General features: G+C 38.9%; 5 protein-coding genes across 5 annotated transcripts in view; 1 reads left to right on the top strand and 4 right to left on the bottom strand.

The window, feature by feature from the left end:
* Positions 1-14,030, top strand: part of LOC137891081 (trypsin-1-like) — a 28,483-nt gene that overhangs the window by 12,207 nt on the left and 2,246 nt on the right. The window lies entirely within an intron of this gene.
* On the bottom strand, positions 1,335-2,769 carry LOC137891001 (trypsin-1-like). Its single transcript, XM_068735398.1, has 6 exons — positions 2,659-2,769; positions 2,413-2,563; positions 2,079-2,329; positions 1,838-1,974; positions 1,629-1,730; positions 1,335-1,520 (listed from the first exon to the last, which is right to left on the bottom strand). Exons 1-6 carry the CDS (start codon positions 2,696-2,698, stop codon positions 1,473-1,475), a joined length of 729 nt encoding a protein of 242 aa, XP_068591499.1. The 5' UTR covers positions 2,699-2,769; the 3' UTR covers positions 1,335-1,472.
* LOC137891002 (trypsin-1-like) lies at positions 4,782-6,216 on the bottom strand. The gene is made up of 6 exons (XM_068735399.1): positions 6,106-6,216; positions 5,860-6,010; positions 5,526-5,776; positions 5,285-5,421; positions 5,076-5,177; positions 4,782-4,967 (listed from the first exon to the last, which is right to left on the bottom strand). The coding sequence occupies exons 1-6, from the start codon at positions 6,143-6,145 to the stop codon at positions 4,920-4,922; spliced, it is 729 nt and encodes a 242-aa protein (XP_068591500.1). The 5' UTR covers positions 6,146-6,216; the 3' UTR covers positions 4,782-4,919.
* Positions 8,227-9,661, bottom strand: LOC137891084 (trypsin-1-like). Its single transcript, XM_068735514.1, has 6 exons — positions 9,551-9,661; positions 9,305-9,455; positions 8,971-9,221; positions 8,730-8,866; positions 8,521-8,622; positions 8,227-8,412 (listed from the first exon to the last, which is right to left on the bottom strand). The coding sequence occupies exons 1-6, from the start codon at positions 9,588-9,590 to the stop codon at positions 8,365-8,367; spliced, it is 729 nt and encodes a 242-aa protein (XP_068591615.1). The 5' UTR covers positions 9,591-9,661; the 3' UTR covers positions 8,227-8,364.
* LOC137891083 (trypsin-1) lies at positions 11,654-13,105 on the bottom strand. The gene is made up of 6 exons (XM_068735513.1): positions 13,009-13,105; positions 12,763-12,913; positions 12,383-12,633; positions 12,152-12,288; positions 11,943-12,044; positions 11,654-11,834 (listed from the first exon to the last, which is right to left on the bottom strand). The coding sequence occupies exons 1-6, from the start codon at positions 13,046-13,048 to the stop codon at positions 11,787-11,789; spliced, it is 729 nt and encodes a 242-aa protein (XP_068591614.1). The 5' UTR covers positions 13,049-13,105; the 3' UTR covers positions 11,654-11,786.

Below are 14,030 nucleotides of genomic sequence, written 5' to 3'. Positions count from 1 at the left end.
CAGTCCTAGACAGAACTATTTCAAAATGTATATACGATTTAAAAAAATAAATAAATAATAAAAAAAAAATCTTTTTCTGAATTTATTTCAGTTCAGCAATTTTAATGGCACGATAATGTGTCACGTTGTAAGAACAATATGGTCAAAGTGAAGTTAATAAATTATACTTTAATACTTAATACATTAGCTAGTAAAACAATAAAAAAAATGCTTTCAGATTAATCAAACAGATGGGTAGCAATACTTGGAAAAAGACTTGAATAAAGATGGCATTAACTTAAAAAGACAATATAATTGATTAACACCAACAGTAATATTGACTAAAATACAGCACAGTGAGACTAATATTTTCCCATTCTGTGGGATGTTCTTACTTACTTTGACTCAGTTTATTAAATATAGTCACATATTGTGCAGCTAAATATACTATCAAATCTACTATATACTCTAATACGATTACATTTGACACATTTTAAAATAAATAAATTCTCAGTCTGTATTTTCATCAGCTCCATCTCAGCTTTTTATATCTATCAGTGAAATGATTTCCTGCTACTTCACATTCTGTCAAAATGAAACATACTATTATTAATACTTCTATATAAACATTATTACACTGCTGTTATATTTTCTATTGCATTTGATTATTTGTTCATCTATATCATTCCTCTGCGGGGTGTTGTTTGCTTAATAGCCTGAATATATATATTGGCTTAACTTGACATGACTCTCTCACAGTCATGGTCTGTTTGCAGAGCTGATTACATTAGATAGATACATTTAATTATTATAGTGAAAAGAATGGTTAGTACTGATGTAGTGCTAACATTTAGCCACAATGACTGCATGTAATGTACATAAAAGCCATTTAAAATGCTATAAGTAGAAAGTACTACTACTAGTACTAATTACTACAGAATTTTCATTTAGAGTTCTGTTCAAATAAATGTTTTCAACCAATTTAACTCCAGATGAAGTATTACAAGCATTAAAGTCAAATAGCTCTAACAGGATTAACTTTTTTGTAAATAATTTAACACAATGTCAATTAGATTTGTGTAAGTAAGACTTACTGCACTGGACAGATGTTTATTTGTGTTAATGAAAATCATTTTCATTCTAAACTATATGCAATCAATAGCATTGCAAGTTTGTCCTTTTTTCTCAAAATACAGTATTTCTAGTAGATATACATTGAGAACTAATTGCCTTGTTTATACTGTCCTGAAGAGCAGTAAACAGGTGAAATTAAGTTTCAATTTTTCAAGTATTGTTTCAAGTATAATGAAAACTTCATAATGTAGGACAGCATTTGCAAAAAACTGAGAAAAACGTTATTTAAAAGTTAAGACCAAAGACTTTATTGACTCCGATGGAAAATGACTGCACATTGTTCAAAACTCAACAACAATAATGAAGTTAAAATGATAGAAGAAAGGCAACAGAGTAAGATGGTGGTCGTAGGATCAGACTTAATAGCTGGCCATGGTGCTTTCCAGCCAACTGTTGAAGAGGCAGACCTGTGAGTGGAGACAGAAGGTTTGTTAGCATGGACAGCCAGTAGCAAATGTGTTTCATTTGAACTGGGCATGTGAAGTTTACATTTCATCGAGATATTTTAGGTTTACCTTGGCGTAGACACCAGGGTGGTCTCTCTCAGCACATCCGTAGCCCCAGGACACAACACCCTGCAGCTCACCGTTGCACACGACGGGGCCACCGGAGTCACCCTGAGAAAGAGAGTGTATATGTGAAGAAAGTTCCAAATATTCTAGATTTGCAACTGAGAAGCACTGGTCTAGGACGAGGACCCCTGCAAAGTCCTCTTGTTACATACCTGGCAAGAGTCCTTGCCTCCCTCCAGGTATCCAGCGCAGAACATGGCATCAGTGATCATGCCGGGGTAGGAGTTATCACAGTCGTCATCAGACAGGATGGGGATGTTCAGGCACTGCAGCTTGTTTCCATCAGCGGCTGCAATGTGTAAAAGAAAGGTTGTAAAAGGTTTAGAATAACACAACTGTGGCTCAGAAACATTCTGTAACTCCTGGCTAGTTTAAAATGCCGATGTTACTTACTGGAGCTCATGGTGTCGCCCCAGCCAGTGACTTTGCACATGGTGCCAGCGGGGGCACAGCTGGTGGGCAGAGCCACGGGCTTTACGTACTGGTTGAGGGTGGCGGGCTCGCTCAGCTTGATCAGCATGATGTCGTTGTTGATGTTGTAGGAGCTGTAGTTGGGGTGGCGGATGACACGAGAGGAGCGGATGAACTGCTCGTTTCCCTCGGTGACCCTGATGTTGTGCTCTCCAAGACGCACCTCCACACGGCTGGAGAGGAAAGAGAGGTTTAGTGGAAGCTGAGGTTCACGATGCCTGTTAACAGCAGATTGATGATTTGACATTAGACATACGATTTGTAGCAGTGAGCAGCAGACACCACCCAGTTCTCATTGACCAGGGAGCCACCACAGAAGTGGTAGCCGGAGTTCAGGGACACCTGATGGGCCTGGGAGTGAGGCGTGCACTCATACCCTCCGACGATCTTGTCCTCCTCCGTGGCAACTGAAAACACACAGGAGGCCAAATGGTCAGCAACCAAGTGACCCTTTTTTCCTTTCTATTTAGTAATCACAACACAAGCAGAAAGACATGCTTACAAGCAGCTCCGATGAGCAGAACGAAAACCAGAGACCTCATGGTGGCTGTGTGATGTTGTCGATGAGAGGCTTAGCCTGGAGTCCTGGTTTATATGCATCGGTTGCTCTCCTGTTTCCTTGTTGACCACACCCCCAAGGTTATTTTTGACCAATTGGGTCAAACGTGGAAAAATGATTATGGGTATTGGAAATCTACATATTTTGTTGGCTATGGAAAATTCTGTATTCGCATACTGCATGGCTGAAAATTGTATTGGTATATCTTTTAAGAAGCATGTTCAATGTAGTTGTAAAGGAGGGACATTGGGGAAACAAGCATATAAATGTATTTTAAAATACAATATAACAAACGTGTGCATTCATATGAAAAATCATTATTTATATCAAAAAGATTGTTTGATGTCTGTGTGCATAACACATGCGTCCCCCTTAGATGCCGACTGTAAAGAAACACCCCTGTTGCTGCTGACCAATCAAAACCTTCAAATAGTGCTGATGGGAAAACTTTGCTATCCATACTAAAACTCTGCCAAAACGGGGCTGCATAATTTTAACGTGGCTCTTGTTTCATGATTTTGCTCAATTCTATTACAAAAAGCCCATTGACACTGTGTGCATTACTTTAGTTAGATCTGTTGTTGCTCTGGCCTGGTTTGAGTACAGTGCAGTATGTTCTGTATGTTATCAGCTTTCTACCTTGTTTCGGCCCCAGAAGCAGTGCCGGGTGGAGCTTCTCTCACACACTCACTGAGTGGCTCTGGCCTTCACAAAGAAAACTGCCACAAAAGCAGTCCTAGACAGAACTATTTCAAAATGTATATACGATTTAAAAAAAATAAATAAATATAAAAAAAAAAATCTTTTTCTGAATTTATTTCAGTTCAGCAATTTTAATGGCACGATAATGTATCACGTTGTAAGAACAATATGGTCAAAGTGAAGTTAATAAATTATACTTTAATACTTAATACATTAGCTAGTAAAACAATAAAAAAAATGCTTTCAGATTAATCAAACAGATGGGTAGCAATACTTGGAAAAAGACTTGAATAAAGATGGCATTAACTTAAAAAGACAATATAATTGATTAACACCAACAGTAATATTGACTAAAATACAGCACAGTGAGACTAATATTTTCCCATTCTGTGGGATGTTCTTACTTACTTTGACTCAGTTTATTAAATATAGTCACATATTGTGCAGCTAAATATACTATCAAATCTACTATATACTCTAATACGATTACATTTGACACATTTTAAAATAAATAAATTCTCAGTCTGTATTTTCATCAGCTCCATCTCAGCTTTTTATATCTATCAGTGAAATGATTTCCTGCTACTTCACATTCTGTCAAAATGAAACATACTATTATTAATACTTCTATATAAACATTATTACACTGCTGTTATATTTTCTATTGCATTTGATTATTTGTTCATCTATATCATTCCTCTGCGGGGTGTTGTTTGCTTAATAGCCTGAATATATATATTGGCTTAACTTGACATGACTCTCTCACAGTCATGGTCTGTTTGCAGAGCTGATTACATTAGATAGATACATTTAATTATTATAGTGAAAAGAATGGTTAGCACAGATGTAGTGCTAACATTTAGCCACAATGACTGCATGTAATGTACATAAAAGCCATTTAAAATGCTATAAGTAGAAAGTACTACTACTAGTACTAATTACTACAGAATTTTCATTTAGAGTTCTGTTCAAATAAATGTTTTCAACCAATTTAACTCCAGATGAAGTATTACAAGCATTAAAGTCAAATAGCTCTAACAGGATTAACTTTTTTGTAAATAATTTAACACAATGTCAATTAGATTTGTGTAAGTAAGACTTACTGCACTGGACAGATGTTTATTTGTGTTAATGAAAATCATTTTCATTCTAAACTATATGCAATCAATAGCATTGCAAGTTTGTCCTTTTTTCTCAAAATACAGTATTTCTAGTAGATATACATTGAGAACTAATTGCCTTGTTTATACTGTCCTGAAGAGCAGTAAACGGGTGAAATTAAGTTTCAATTTTTCAAGTATTGTTTCAAGTATAATGAAAACTTCATAATGTAGGACAGCATTTGCAAAAAACTGAGAAAAACGTTATTTAAAAGTTAAGACCAAGGACTTTATTGACTCCGATGGAAAATGACTGCACATTGTTCAAAATTCAACAACAATAATGAAGTTAAAATGATAGAAGAAAGGCAACAGAGTAAGATGGTGGTCGTAGGATCAGACTTAATAGCTGGCCATGGTGCTTTCCAGCCAACTGTTGAAGAGGCAGACCTGTGAGTGGAGACAGAAGGTTTGTTAGCATGGACAGCCAGTAGCAAATGTGTTTCATTTGAACTGGGCATGTGAAGTTTACATTTCATCGAGATATTTTAGGTTTACCTTGGCGTAGACACCAGGGTGGTCTCTCTCAGCACATCCGTAGCCCCAGGACACAACACCCTGCAGCTCACCGTTGCACACGACGGGGCCACCGGAGTCACCCTGAGAAAGAGAGTGTATATGTGAAGAAAGTTCCAAATATTCTAGATTTGCAACTGAGAAGCACTGGTCTAGGACGAGGACCCCTGCAAAGTCCTCTTGTTACATACCTGGCAAGAGTCCTTGCCTCCCTCCAGGTATCCAGCGCAGAACATGGCATCAGTGATCATGCCGGGGTAGGAGTTATCACAGTCGTCATCAGACAGGATGGGGATGTTCAGGCACTGCAGCTTGTTTCCATCAGCGGCTGCAATGTGTAAAAGAAAGGTTGTAAAAGGTTTAGAATAACACAACTGTGGCTCAGAAACATTCTGTAACTCCTGGCTAGTTTAAAATGCCGATGTTACTTACTGGAGCTCATGGTGTCGCCCCAGCCAGTGACTTTGCACATGGTGCCAGCGGGGGCACAGCTGGTGGGCAGAGCCACAGGCTTTACGTACTGGTTGAGGGTGGCGGGCTCGCTCAGCTTGATCAGCATGATGTCGTTGTTGATGTTGTAGGAGCTGTAGTTGGGGTGGCGGATGACACGAGAGGAGCGGATGAACTGCTCGTTTCCCTCGGTGACCCTGATGTTGTGCTCTCCAAGACGCACCTCCACACGGCTGGAGAGGAAAGAGAGGTTTAGTGGAAGCTGAGGTTCACGATGCCTGTTAACAGCAGATTGATGATTTGACATTAGACATACGATTTGTAGCAGTGAGCAGCAGACACCACCCAGTTCTCGTTGACCAGGGAGCCACCACAGAAGTGGTAGCCGGAGTTCAGGGACACCTGATGGGCCTGGGAGTGAGGCGTGCACTCATACCCTCCGACGATCTTGTCCTCCTCCGTGGCAACTGAAAACACACAGGAGGCCAAATGGTCAGCAACCAAGTGACCCTTTTTTCCTTTCTATTTAGTAATCACAACACAAGCAGAAAGACATGCTTACAAGCAGCTCCGATGAGCAGAACGAAAACCAGAGACCTCATGGTGGCTGTGTGATGTTGTCGATGAGAGGCTTAGCCTGGAGTCCTGGTTTATATGCATCGGTTGCTCTCCTGTTTCCTTGTTGACCACACCCCCAAGGTTATTTTTGACCAATTGGGTCAAACGTGGAAAAATGATTATGGGTATTGGAAATCTACATATTTTGTTGGCTATGGAAAATTCTGTATTCGCATACTGCATGGCTGAAAATTGTATTGGTATATCTTTTAAGAAGCATGTTCAATGTAGTTGTAAAGGAGGGACATTGGGGAAACAAGCATATAAATGTATTTTAAAATACAATATAACAAACGTGTGCATTCATATGAAAAATCATTATTTATATCAAAAAGATTGTTTGATGTCTGTGTGCATAACGCATGCGTCCCCCTTAGATGCCGACTGTAAAGAAACACCCCTGTTGCTGCTGACCAATCAAAACCTTCAAATAGTGCTGATGGGAAAACTTTGCTATCCATACTAAAACTCTGCCAAAACGGGGCTGCATAATTTTAACGTGGCTCTTGTTTCATGATTTTGCTCAATTCTATTACAAAAAGCCCATTGACACTGTGTGCATTACTTTAGTTAGATCTGTTGTTGCTCTGGCCTGGTTTGAGTACAGTGCAGTATGTTCTGTATGTTATCAGCTTTCTACCTTGTTTCGGCCCCAGAAGCAGTGCCGGGTGGAGCTTCTCTCACACACTCACTGAGTGGCTCTGGCCTTCACAAAGAAAACTGCCACAAAAGCAGTCCTGACAGAACTATTTCAAAATGTATATACGATTTAAAAAAAATAAATAAATAAAAAAAAAAAAACTTTTTCTGAATTTATTTCAGTTCAGCAATTTTAATGGCACGATAATGTATCACGTTGTAAGAACAATATGGTCAAAGTGAAGTTAATAAATTATACTTTAATACTTAATACATTAGCTAGTAAAACAATAAAAAAAATGCTTTCAGATTAATCAAACAGATGGGTAGCAATACTTGGAAAAAGACTTGAATAAAGATGGCATTAACTTAAAAAGACAATATAATTGATTAACACCAACAGTAATATTGACTAAAATACAGCACAGTGAGACTAATATTTTCCCATTCTGTGGGATGTTCTTACTTACTTTGACTCAGTTTATTAAATATAGTCACATATTGTGCAGCTAAATATACTATCAAATCTACTATATACTCTAATACGATTACATTTGACACATTTTAAAATAAATAAATTCTCAGTCTGTATTTTCATCAGCTCCATCTCAGCTTTTTATATCTATCAGTGAAATGATTTCCTGCTACTTCACATTCTGTCAAAATGAAACATACTATTATTAATACTTCTATATAAACATTATTACACTGCTGTTATATTTTCTATTGCATTTGATTATTTGTTCATCTATATCATTCCTCTGCGGGGTGTTGTTTGCTTAATAGCCTGAATATATATATTGGCTTAACTTGACATGACTCTCTCACAGTCATGGTCTGTTTGCAGAGCTGATTACATTAGATAGATACATTTAATTATTATAGTGAAAAGAATGGTTAGCACAGATGTAGTGCTAACATTTAGCCACAATGACTGCATGTAATGTACATAAAAGCCATTTAAAATGCTATAAGTAGAAAGTACTACTACTAGTACTAATTACTACAGAATTTTCATTTAGAGTTCTGTTCAAATAAATGTTTTCAACCAATTTAACTCCAGATGAAGTATTACAAGCATTAAAGTCAAATAGCTCTAACAGGATTAACTTTTTTGTAAATAATTTAACACAATGTCAATTAGATTTGTGTAAGTAAGACTTACTGCACTGGACAGATGTTTATTTGTGTTAATGAAAATCATTTTCATTCTAAACTATATGCAATCAATAGCATTGCAAGTTTGTCCTTTTTTCTCAAAATACAGTATTTCTAGTAGATATACATTGAGAACTAATTGCCTTGTTTATACTGTCCTGAAGAGCAGTAAACGGGTGAAATTAAGTTTCAATTTTTCAAGTATTGTTTCAAGTATAATGAAAACTTCATAATGTAGGACAGCATTTGCAAAAAACTGAGAAAAACGTTATTTAAAAGTTAAGACCAAAGACTTTATTGACTCCGATGGAAAATGACTGCACATTGTTCAAAACTCAACAACAATAATGAAGTTAAAATGATAGAAGAAAGGCAACAGAGTAAGATGGTGGTCGTAGGATCAGACTTAATAGCTGGCCATGGTGCTCTCCAGCCAACTGTTGAAGAGGCAGACCTGTGAGTGGAGACAGAAGGTTTGTTAGCATGGACAGCCAGTAGCAAATGTGTTTCATTTGAACTGGGCATGTGAAGTTTACATTTCATCGAGATATTTTAGGTTTACCTTGGCGTAGACACCAGGGTGGTCTCTCTCAGCACATCCGTAGCCCCAGGACACAACACCCTGCAGCTCACCGTTGCACACGACGGGGCCACCGGAGTCACCCTGAGAAAGAGAGTGTATATGTGAAGAAAGTTCCAAATATTCTAGATTTGCAACTGAGAAGCACTGGTCTAGGACGAGGACCCCTGCAAAGTCCTCTTGTTACATACCTGGCAAGAGTCCTTGCCTCCCTCCAGGTATCCAGCGCAGAACATGGCATCAGTGATCATGCCGGGGTAGGAGTTATCACAGTCGTCATCAGACAGGATGGGGATGTTCAGGCACTGCAGCTTGTTTCCATCAGCGGCTGCAATGTGTAAAAGAAAGGTTGTAAAAGGTTTAGAATAACACAACTGTGGCTCAGAAACATTCTGTAACTCCTGGCTAGTTTAAAATGCCGATGTTACTTACTGGAGCTCATGGTGTCGCCCCAGCCAGTGACTTTGCACATGGTGCCAGCGGGGGCACAGCTGGTGGGCAGAGCCACGGGCTTTACGTACTGGTTGAGGGTGGCGGGCTCGCTCAGCTTGATTAGCATGATGTCGTTGTTGATGTTGTAGGAGCTGTAGTTGGGGTGGCGGATGACACGAGAGGAGCGGATGAACTGCTCGTTTCCCTCGGTGACCCTGATGTTGTGCTCTCCAAGACGCACCTCCACACGGCTGGAGAGGAAAGAGAGGTTTAGTGGAAGCTGAGGTTCACGATGCCTGTTAACAGCAGATTGATGATTTGACATTAGACATACGATTTGTAGCAGTGAGCAGCAGACACCACCCAGTTCTCATTGACCAGGGAGCCACCACAGAAGTGGTAGCCGGAGTTCAGGGACACCTGATGGGCCTGGGAGTGAGGCGTGCACTCATACCCTCCGACGATCTTGTCCTCCTCCGTGGCAACTGAAAACACACAGGAGGCCAAATGGTCAGCAACCAAGTGACCCTTTTTTCCTTTCTATTTAGTAATCACAACACAAGCAGAAAGACATGCTTACAAGCAGCTCCGATGAGCAGAACGAAAACCAGAGACCTCATGGTGGCTGTGTGATGTTGTCGATGAGAGGCTTAGCCTGGAGTCCTGGTTTATATGCATCGGTTGCTCTCCTGTTTCCTTGTTGACCACACCCCCAAGGTTATTTTTGACCAATTGGGTCAAACGTGGAAAAATGATTATGGGTATTGGAAATCTACATATTTTGTTGGCTATGGAAAATTCTGTATTCGCATACTGCATGGCTGAAAATTGTATTGGTATATCTTTTAAGAAGCATGTTCAATGTAGTTGTAAAGGAGGGACATTGGGGAAACAAGCATATAAATGTATTTTAAAATACAATATAACAAACGTGTGTATTCATATGAAAAATCATTATTTATATCAAAAAGATTGTTTGATGTCTGTGTGCATAACGCATGCGTCCCCCTTAGATGCCGACTGTAAAGAAACACCCCTGTTGCTGCTGACCAATCAAAACCTTCAAATAGTGCTGATGGGAAAACTTTGCTATCCATACTAAAACTCTGCCAAAACGGGGCTGCATAATTTTAACGTGGCTCTTGTTTCATGATTTTTGCTCAATTCTATTACAAAAAGCCCATTGACACTGTGTGCATTACTTTAGTTAGATCTGTTGTTGCTCTGGCCTGGTTTGAGTACAGTGCAGTATGTTCTGTATGTTATCAGCTTTCTACCTTGTTTCGGCCCCAGAAGCAGTGCCGGGTGGAGCTTCTCTCACACACTCACTGAGTGGCTCTGGCCTTCACAAAGAAAACTGCCACAAAAGCAGTCCTGACAGAACTATTTCAAAATGTATATACGATTTAAAAAAAATAAAAAAATAAATAAAAAAAAAATCTTTTTCTGAATTTATTTCAGTTCAGCAATTTTAATGGCACGATAATGTATCACGTTGTAAGAACAATATGGTCAAAGTGAAGTTAATAAATTATACTTTAATACTTAATACATTAGCTAGTAAAACAATAAAAATATGCTTTCAGATTAATCAAACAGATGGGTAGCAATACTTGGAAAAAGACTTGAATAAAGATGGCATTAACTTAAAAAGACAATATAATTGATTAACACCAACAGTAATATTGACTAAAATACAGCACAGTGAGACTAATATTTTCCCATTCTGTGGGATGTTCTTACTTACTTTGACTCAGTTTATTAAATATAGTCACATATTGTGCAGCTAAATATACTATCAAATCTACTATATACTCTAATACAATTACATTTGACACATTTTAAAATAAATAAATTCTCAGTCTGTATTTTCATCAGCTCCATCTCAGCTTTTTATATCTATCAGTGAAATGATTTCCTGCTACTTCACATTTTGTCAAAATGAAACATACTATTATTAATACTTCTATATAAACATTATTACACTGCTGTCATATGTTCTATTGCATTTGATTATTTGTTCATCTATATCATTCCTCTGCGGGGTGTTGTTTGCTTAATAGCCTGAATATATATATTGGCTTAACTTGACATGACTTTCTCACAGTCATGGTCTGTTTGCAGAGCTGATTACATTAGATAGATACATTTAATTATTATAGTGAAAAGAATGGTTAGCACAGATGTAGTGCTAACATTTAGCCACAATGACTGCATGTAATGTACATAAAGGACATTTAATTTAAAAGTAGGAAGTACGACTACTAATTACTACAGAATTTTCATTTAGAGTTCTGTTCAACTAATTTAACTCCAGATGAAGTATTACAAACATTAAAGTAAGATATCTGTAACAGGATTCATTTTGTTGTAATTAATGTAACACAATGTCAATTAGATTTGTGCAAGTAAGACTTACTGCACTGGACAGATGTTTATTTGTGTTAATGGAAATCATTTTCATTCTAAACTATATGCAATCAATAGCATTGCAAGTTTGTCCTTTTTTCTCAAAATACAGTATTTCTAGTAGATATACATTGAAAACTAATTGCTTTGTTTATTCTGTCCTGAAGAGCAGTAAACAGGTGAAATTAAGTTTCAATTTTTCAAGTATTGTTTCAAGTATAATGATGAAAACTTCATAATGTAGGACAACATTTGCAAAAAACTGAGAGAAACGTTATTTAAAAGACCAAAGACTTTATTGACTCAGATGGAAAATGACTGCACATTGTTCAAAACTCAACAACAATAATGAAGTTAAAATGATAGAAGAAAGGCAACAGAGTAAGATGGTGGTTGTAGGATCAGACTTAATAGCTGGCCATGGTGCTCTCCAGCCAACTGTTGAAGAGGCAGACCTGTGAGTGGAGACAGAAGGTTTGTTAGCATGGACAGCCAGTAGCAAATGTGTTTCATTTGAACTGGGCATGTGAAGTTTACATTTCATCGAGATATTTTAGGTTTACCTTGGCGTAGACACCAGGGTGGTCTCTCTCAGCACATCCGTAGCCCCAGGACACAACACCCTGCAGCTCACCGTTGCACACGACGGGGCCACCGGAGTCACCCTGAGAAAGAGAGTGTATATGTGAAGAAAGTTCCAAATATTCTAGATTTGCAACTGAGAAGCACTGGTCTAGGACGAGGACCCCTGCAAAGTCCTCTTGTTACATACCTGGCAAGAGTCCTTGCCTCCCTCCAGGTATCCAGCGCAGAACATGGCATCAGTGATCATGCCGGGGTAGGAGTTATCACAGTCGTCATCAGACAGGATGGGGATGTTCAGGCACTGCAGCTTGTTTCCATCAGCAGCTGGAGATCAAAAGAGAAAGACGAAGATGAAACTGGAGCTGCACTGCAGTAAAAGCATACATGGTGAGGGAACAACACAGGAGTTATTACTTACTGGAGCTCATGGTGTTGCCCCAGCCAGTGACTTTGCACAAGGTGCCAGCGGGGGCACAGCTGGTGGGCAGAGCCACAGGCTTTACGTACTGGTTGAGGGTGGCGGGCTCGCTCAGCTTGATCAGCATGATGTCGTTGTTGATGTTGTAGGAGCTGTAGTTGGGGTGGCGGATGACACGAGAGGACGAGATGAACTGCTCGTTTCCCTCGGTGACCCTGATGTTGTGCTCTCCAAGACGCACCTCCACACGGCTATAAACAATTGAAATACGGGGCATTAGTGACAAACACACAAAAATTATCATCATGCATTAATCTGAATACCCCTAAGGTAAATAAATCAGACCTTTAACCCTGGAAAAAAATGAGGAATGTGCTTACGACTTGTAGCAGTGAGCAGCAGAGACAACCCAGTTCTCATTGACCAGGGAGCCACCACAGAAGTGGTAGCCGGAGTTCAGGGACACCTGATGGGCCTGGGAGTGAGGCGTGCACTCATACCCTCCGACGATCTTGTCCTCCTCCGTGGCAACTGAAAACACACAGGAGGCCAAATGGTCAGCAACCAAGTGACCCTTTTTTCCTTTCTATTTAGTAATCACAACACAAGCAGAAAGACATGCTTACAAGCAGCTCCGATGAGCAGAACGAAAACCAGAGACCTCATGGTGGCTGTGTGATGTTGTCGATGAGAGGCTTAGCCTGGAGTCCTGGTTTATATGCATCGGTTGCTCTCCTGTTTCCTTGTTGACCACACCCCCAAGGTTATTTTTGACCAATCGGGTCAAACGTGGAAAAATGATTATGGGTATTGGAAATTCACACATTTTGTTGGCTATGGAAAACTCTGTATTTGCATACTGCATGGCTGAAAATTGTATTGGTATATCTTTTAGGAAGCATGTTCAAGTTGTAAAGGAGGCACATTGGGGAAACAAGCATATAAATGCATTTTTTACATTACATTACGGTCATTTAGCAGACGCTTTTATCCAAAGCGACTTACAATTCAGTATCTATCTACACACCGTAGACGCAGCTACAGGAGCAATTTTGGGTTTAAGTGTCTCGCTCAATTTTAATTTTACAATATAACAAACGTGTGCATTCATATGAAAAAGCGTTATTTATATAAAAACATTTCTTGTGACATTTTTTGCAGAGCACATATGTGGAATTGCATCTGTGTTCAGCACAGGATGTATTTTGCAATCATTAACTTTGACGTGGAAGGATTTGTGCTGTGAAGGCATGGTTGCAGCTCTGCAGATGGTCTGGTTCACAACCACAGTTGTTGAATGTGGCTTTAACAGGAAAACCAACCCACGTGTCTTTAGATAGAAAGCCTCAAAGAAAGTAGATTCATGGAAGTGAAAACCACTTAAGCACACAATTACTATATGAAATCGGCAGTAAGGACACTTCACAGTGAATACATTTAAATAGGATTGCATTTTTAGGTTTCATTGTCTTTAAAGTAATGTGATGTTTTTGTATCATTGTCTACGTAGCTTGATGGTTTAAAACTGAGTGCAGATCTGCTATCGATGAAATTTTTAGTCAACCTTGTAAATTTGGACGTTTGGATGTTGTTGTTGTTGTTGTTGTTGTTGTAGTGGAGGAGCAGCTGTCATTTCACATGATAAATA

Source organism: Cebidichthys violaceus, unplaced genomic scaffold (assembly GCF_023349555.1).
Source record: "Cebidichthys violaceus isolate CVI_PGR_0920_01 unplaced genomic scaffold, fCebVio1.0.p SCAF_7, whole genome shotgun sequence".
Classification (NCBI taxonomy): domain Eukaryota; kingdom Metazoa; phylum Chordata; class Actinopteri; order Perciformes; family Stichaeidae; genus Cebidichthys; species Cebidichthys violaceus.
Note: the sequence above shows the minus strand (reverse complement) of the source record. Positions and strands in the feature narration are given on the sequence as shown.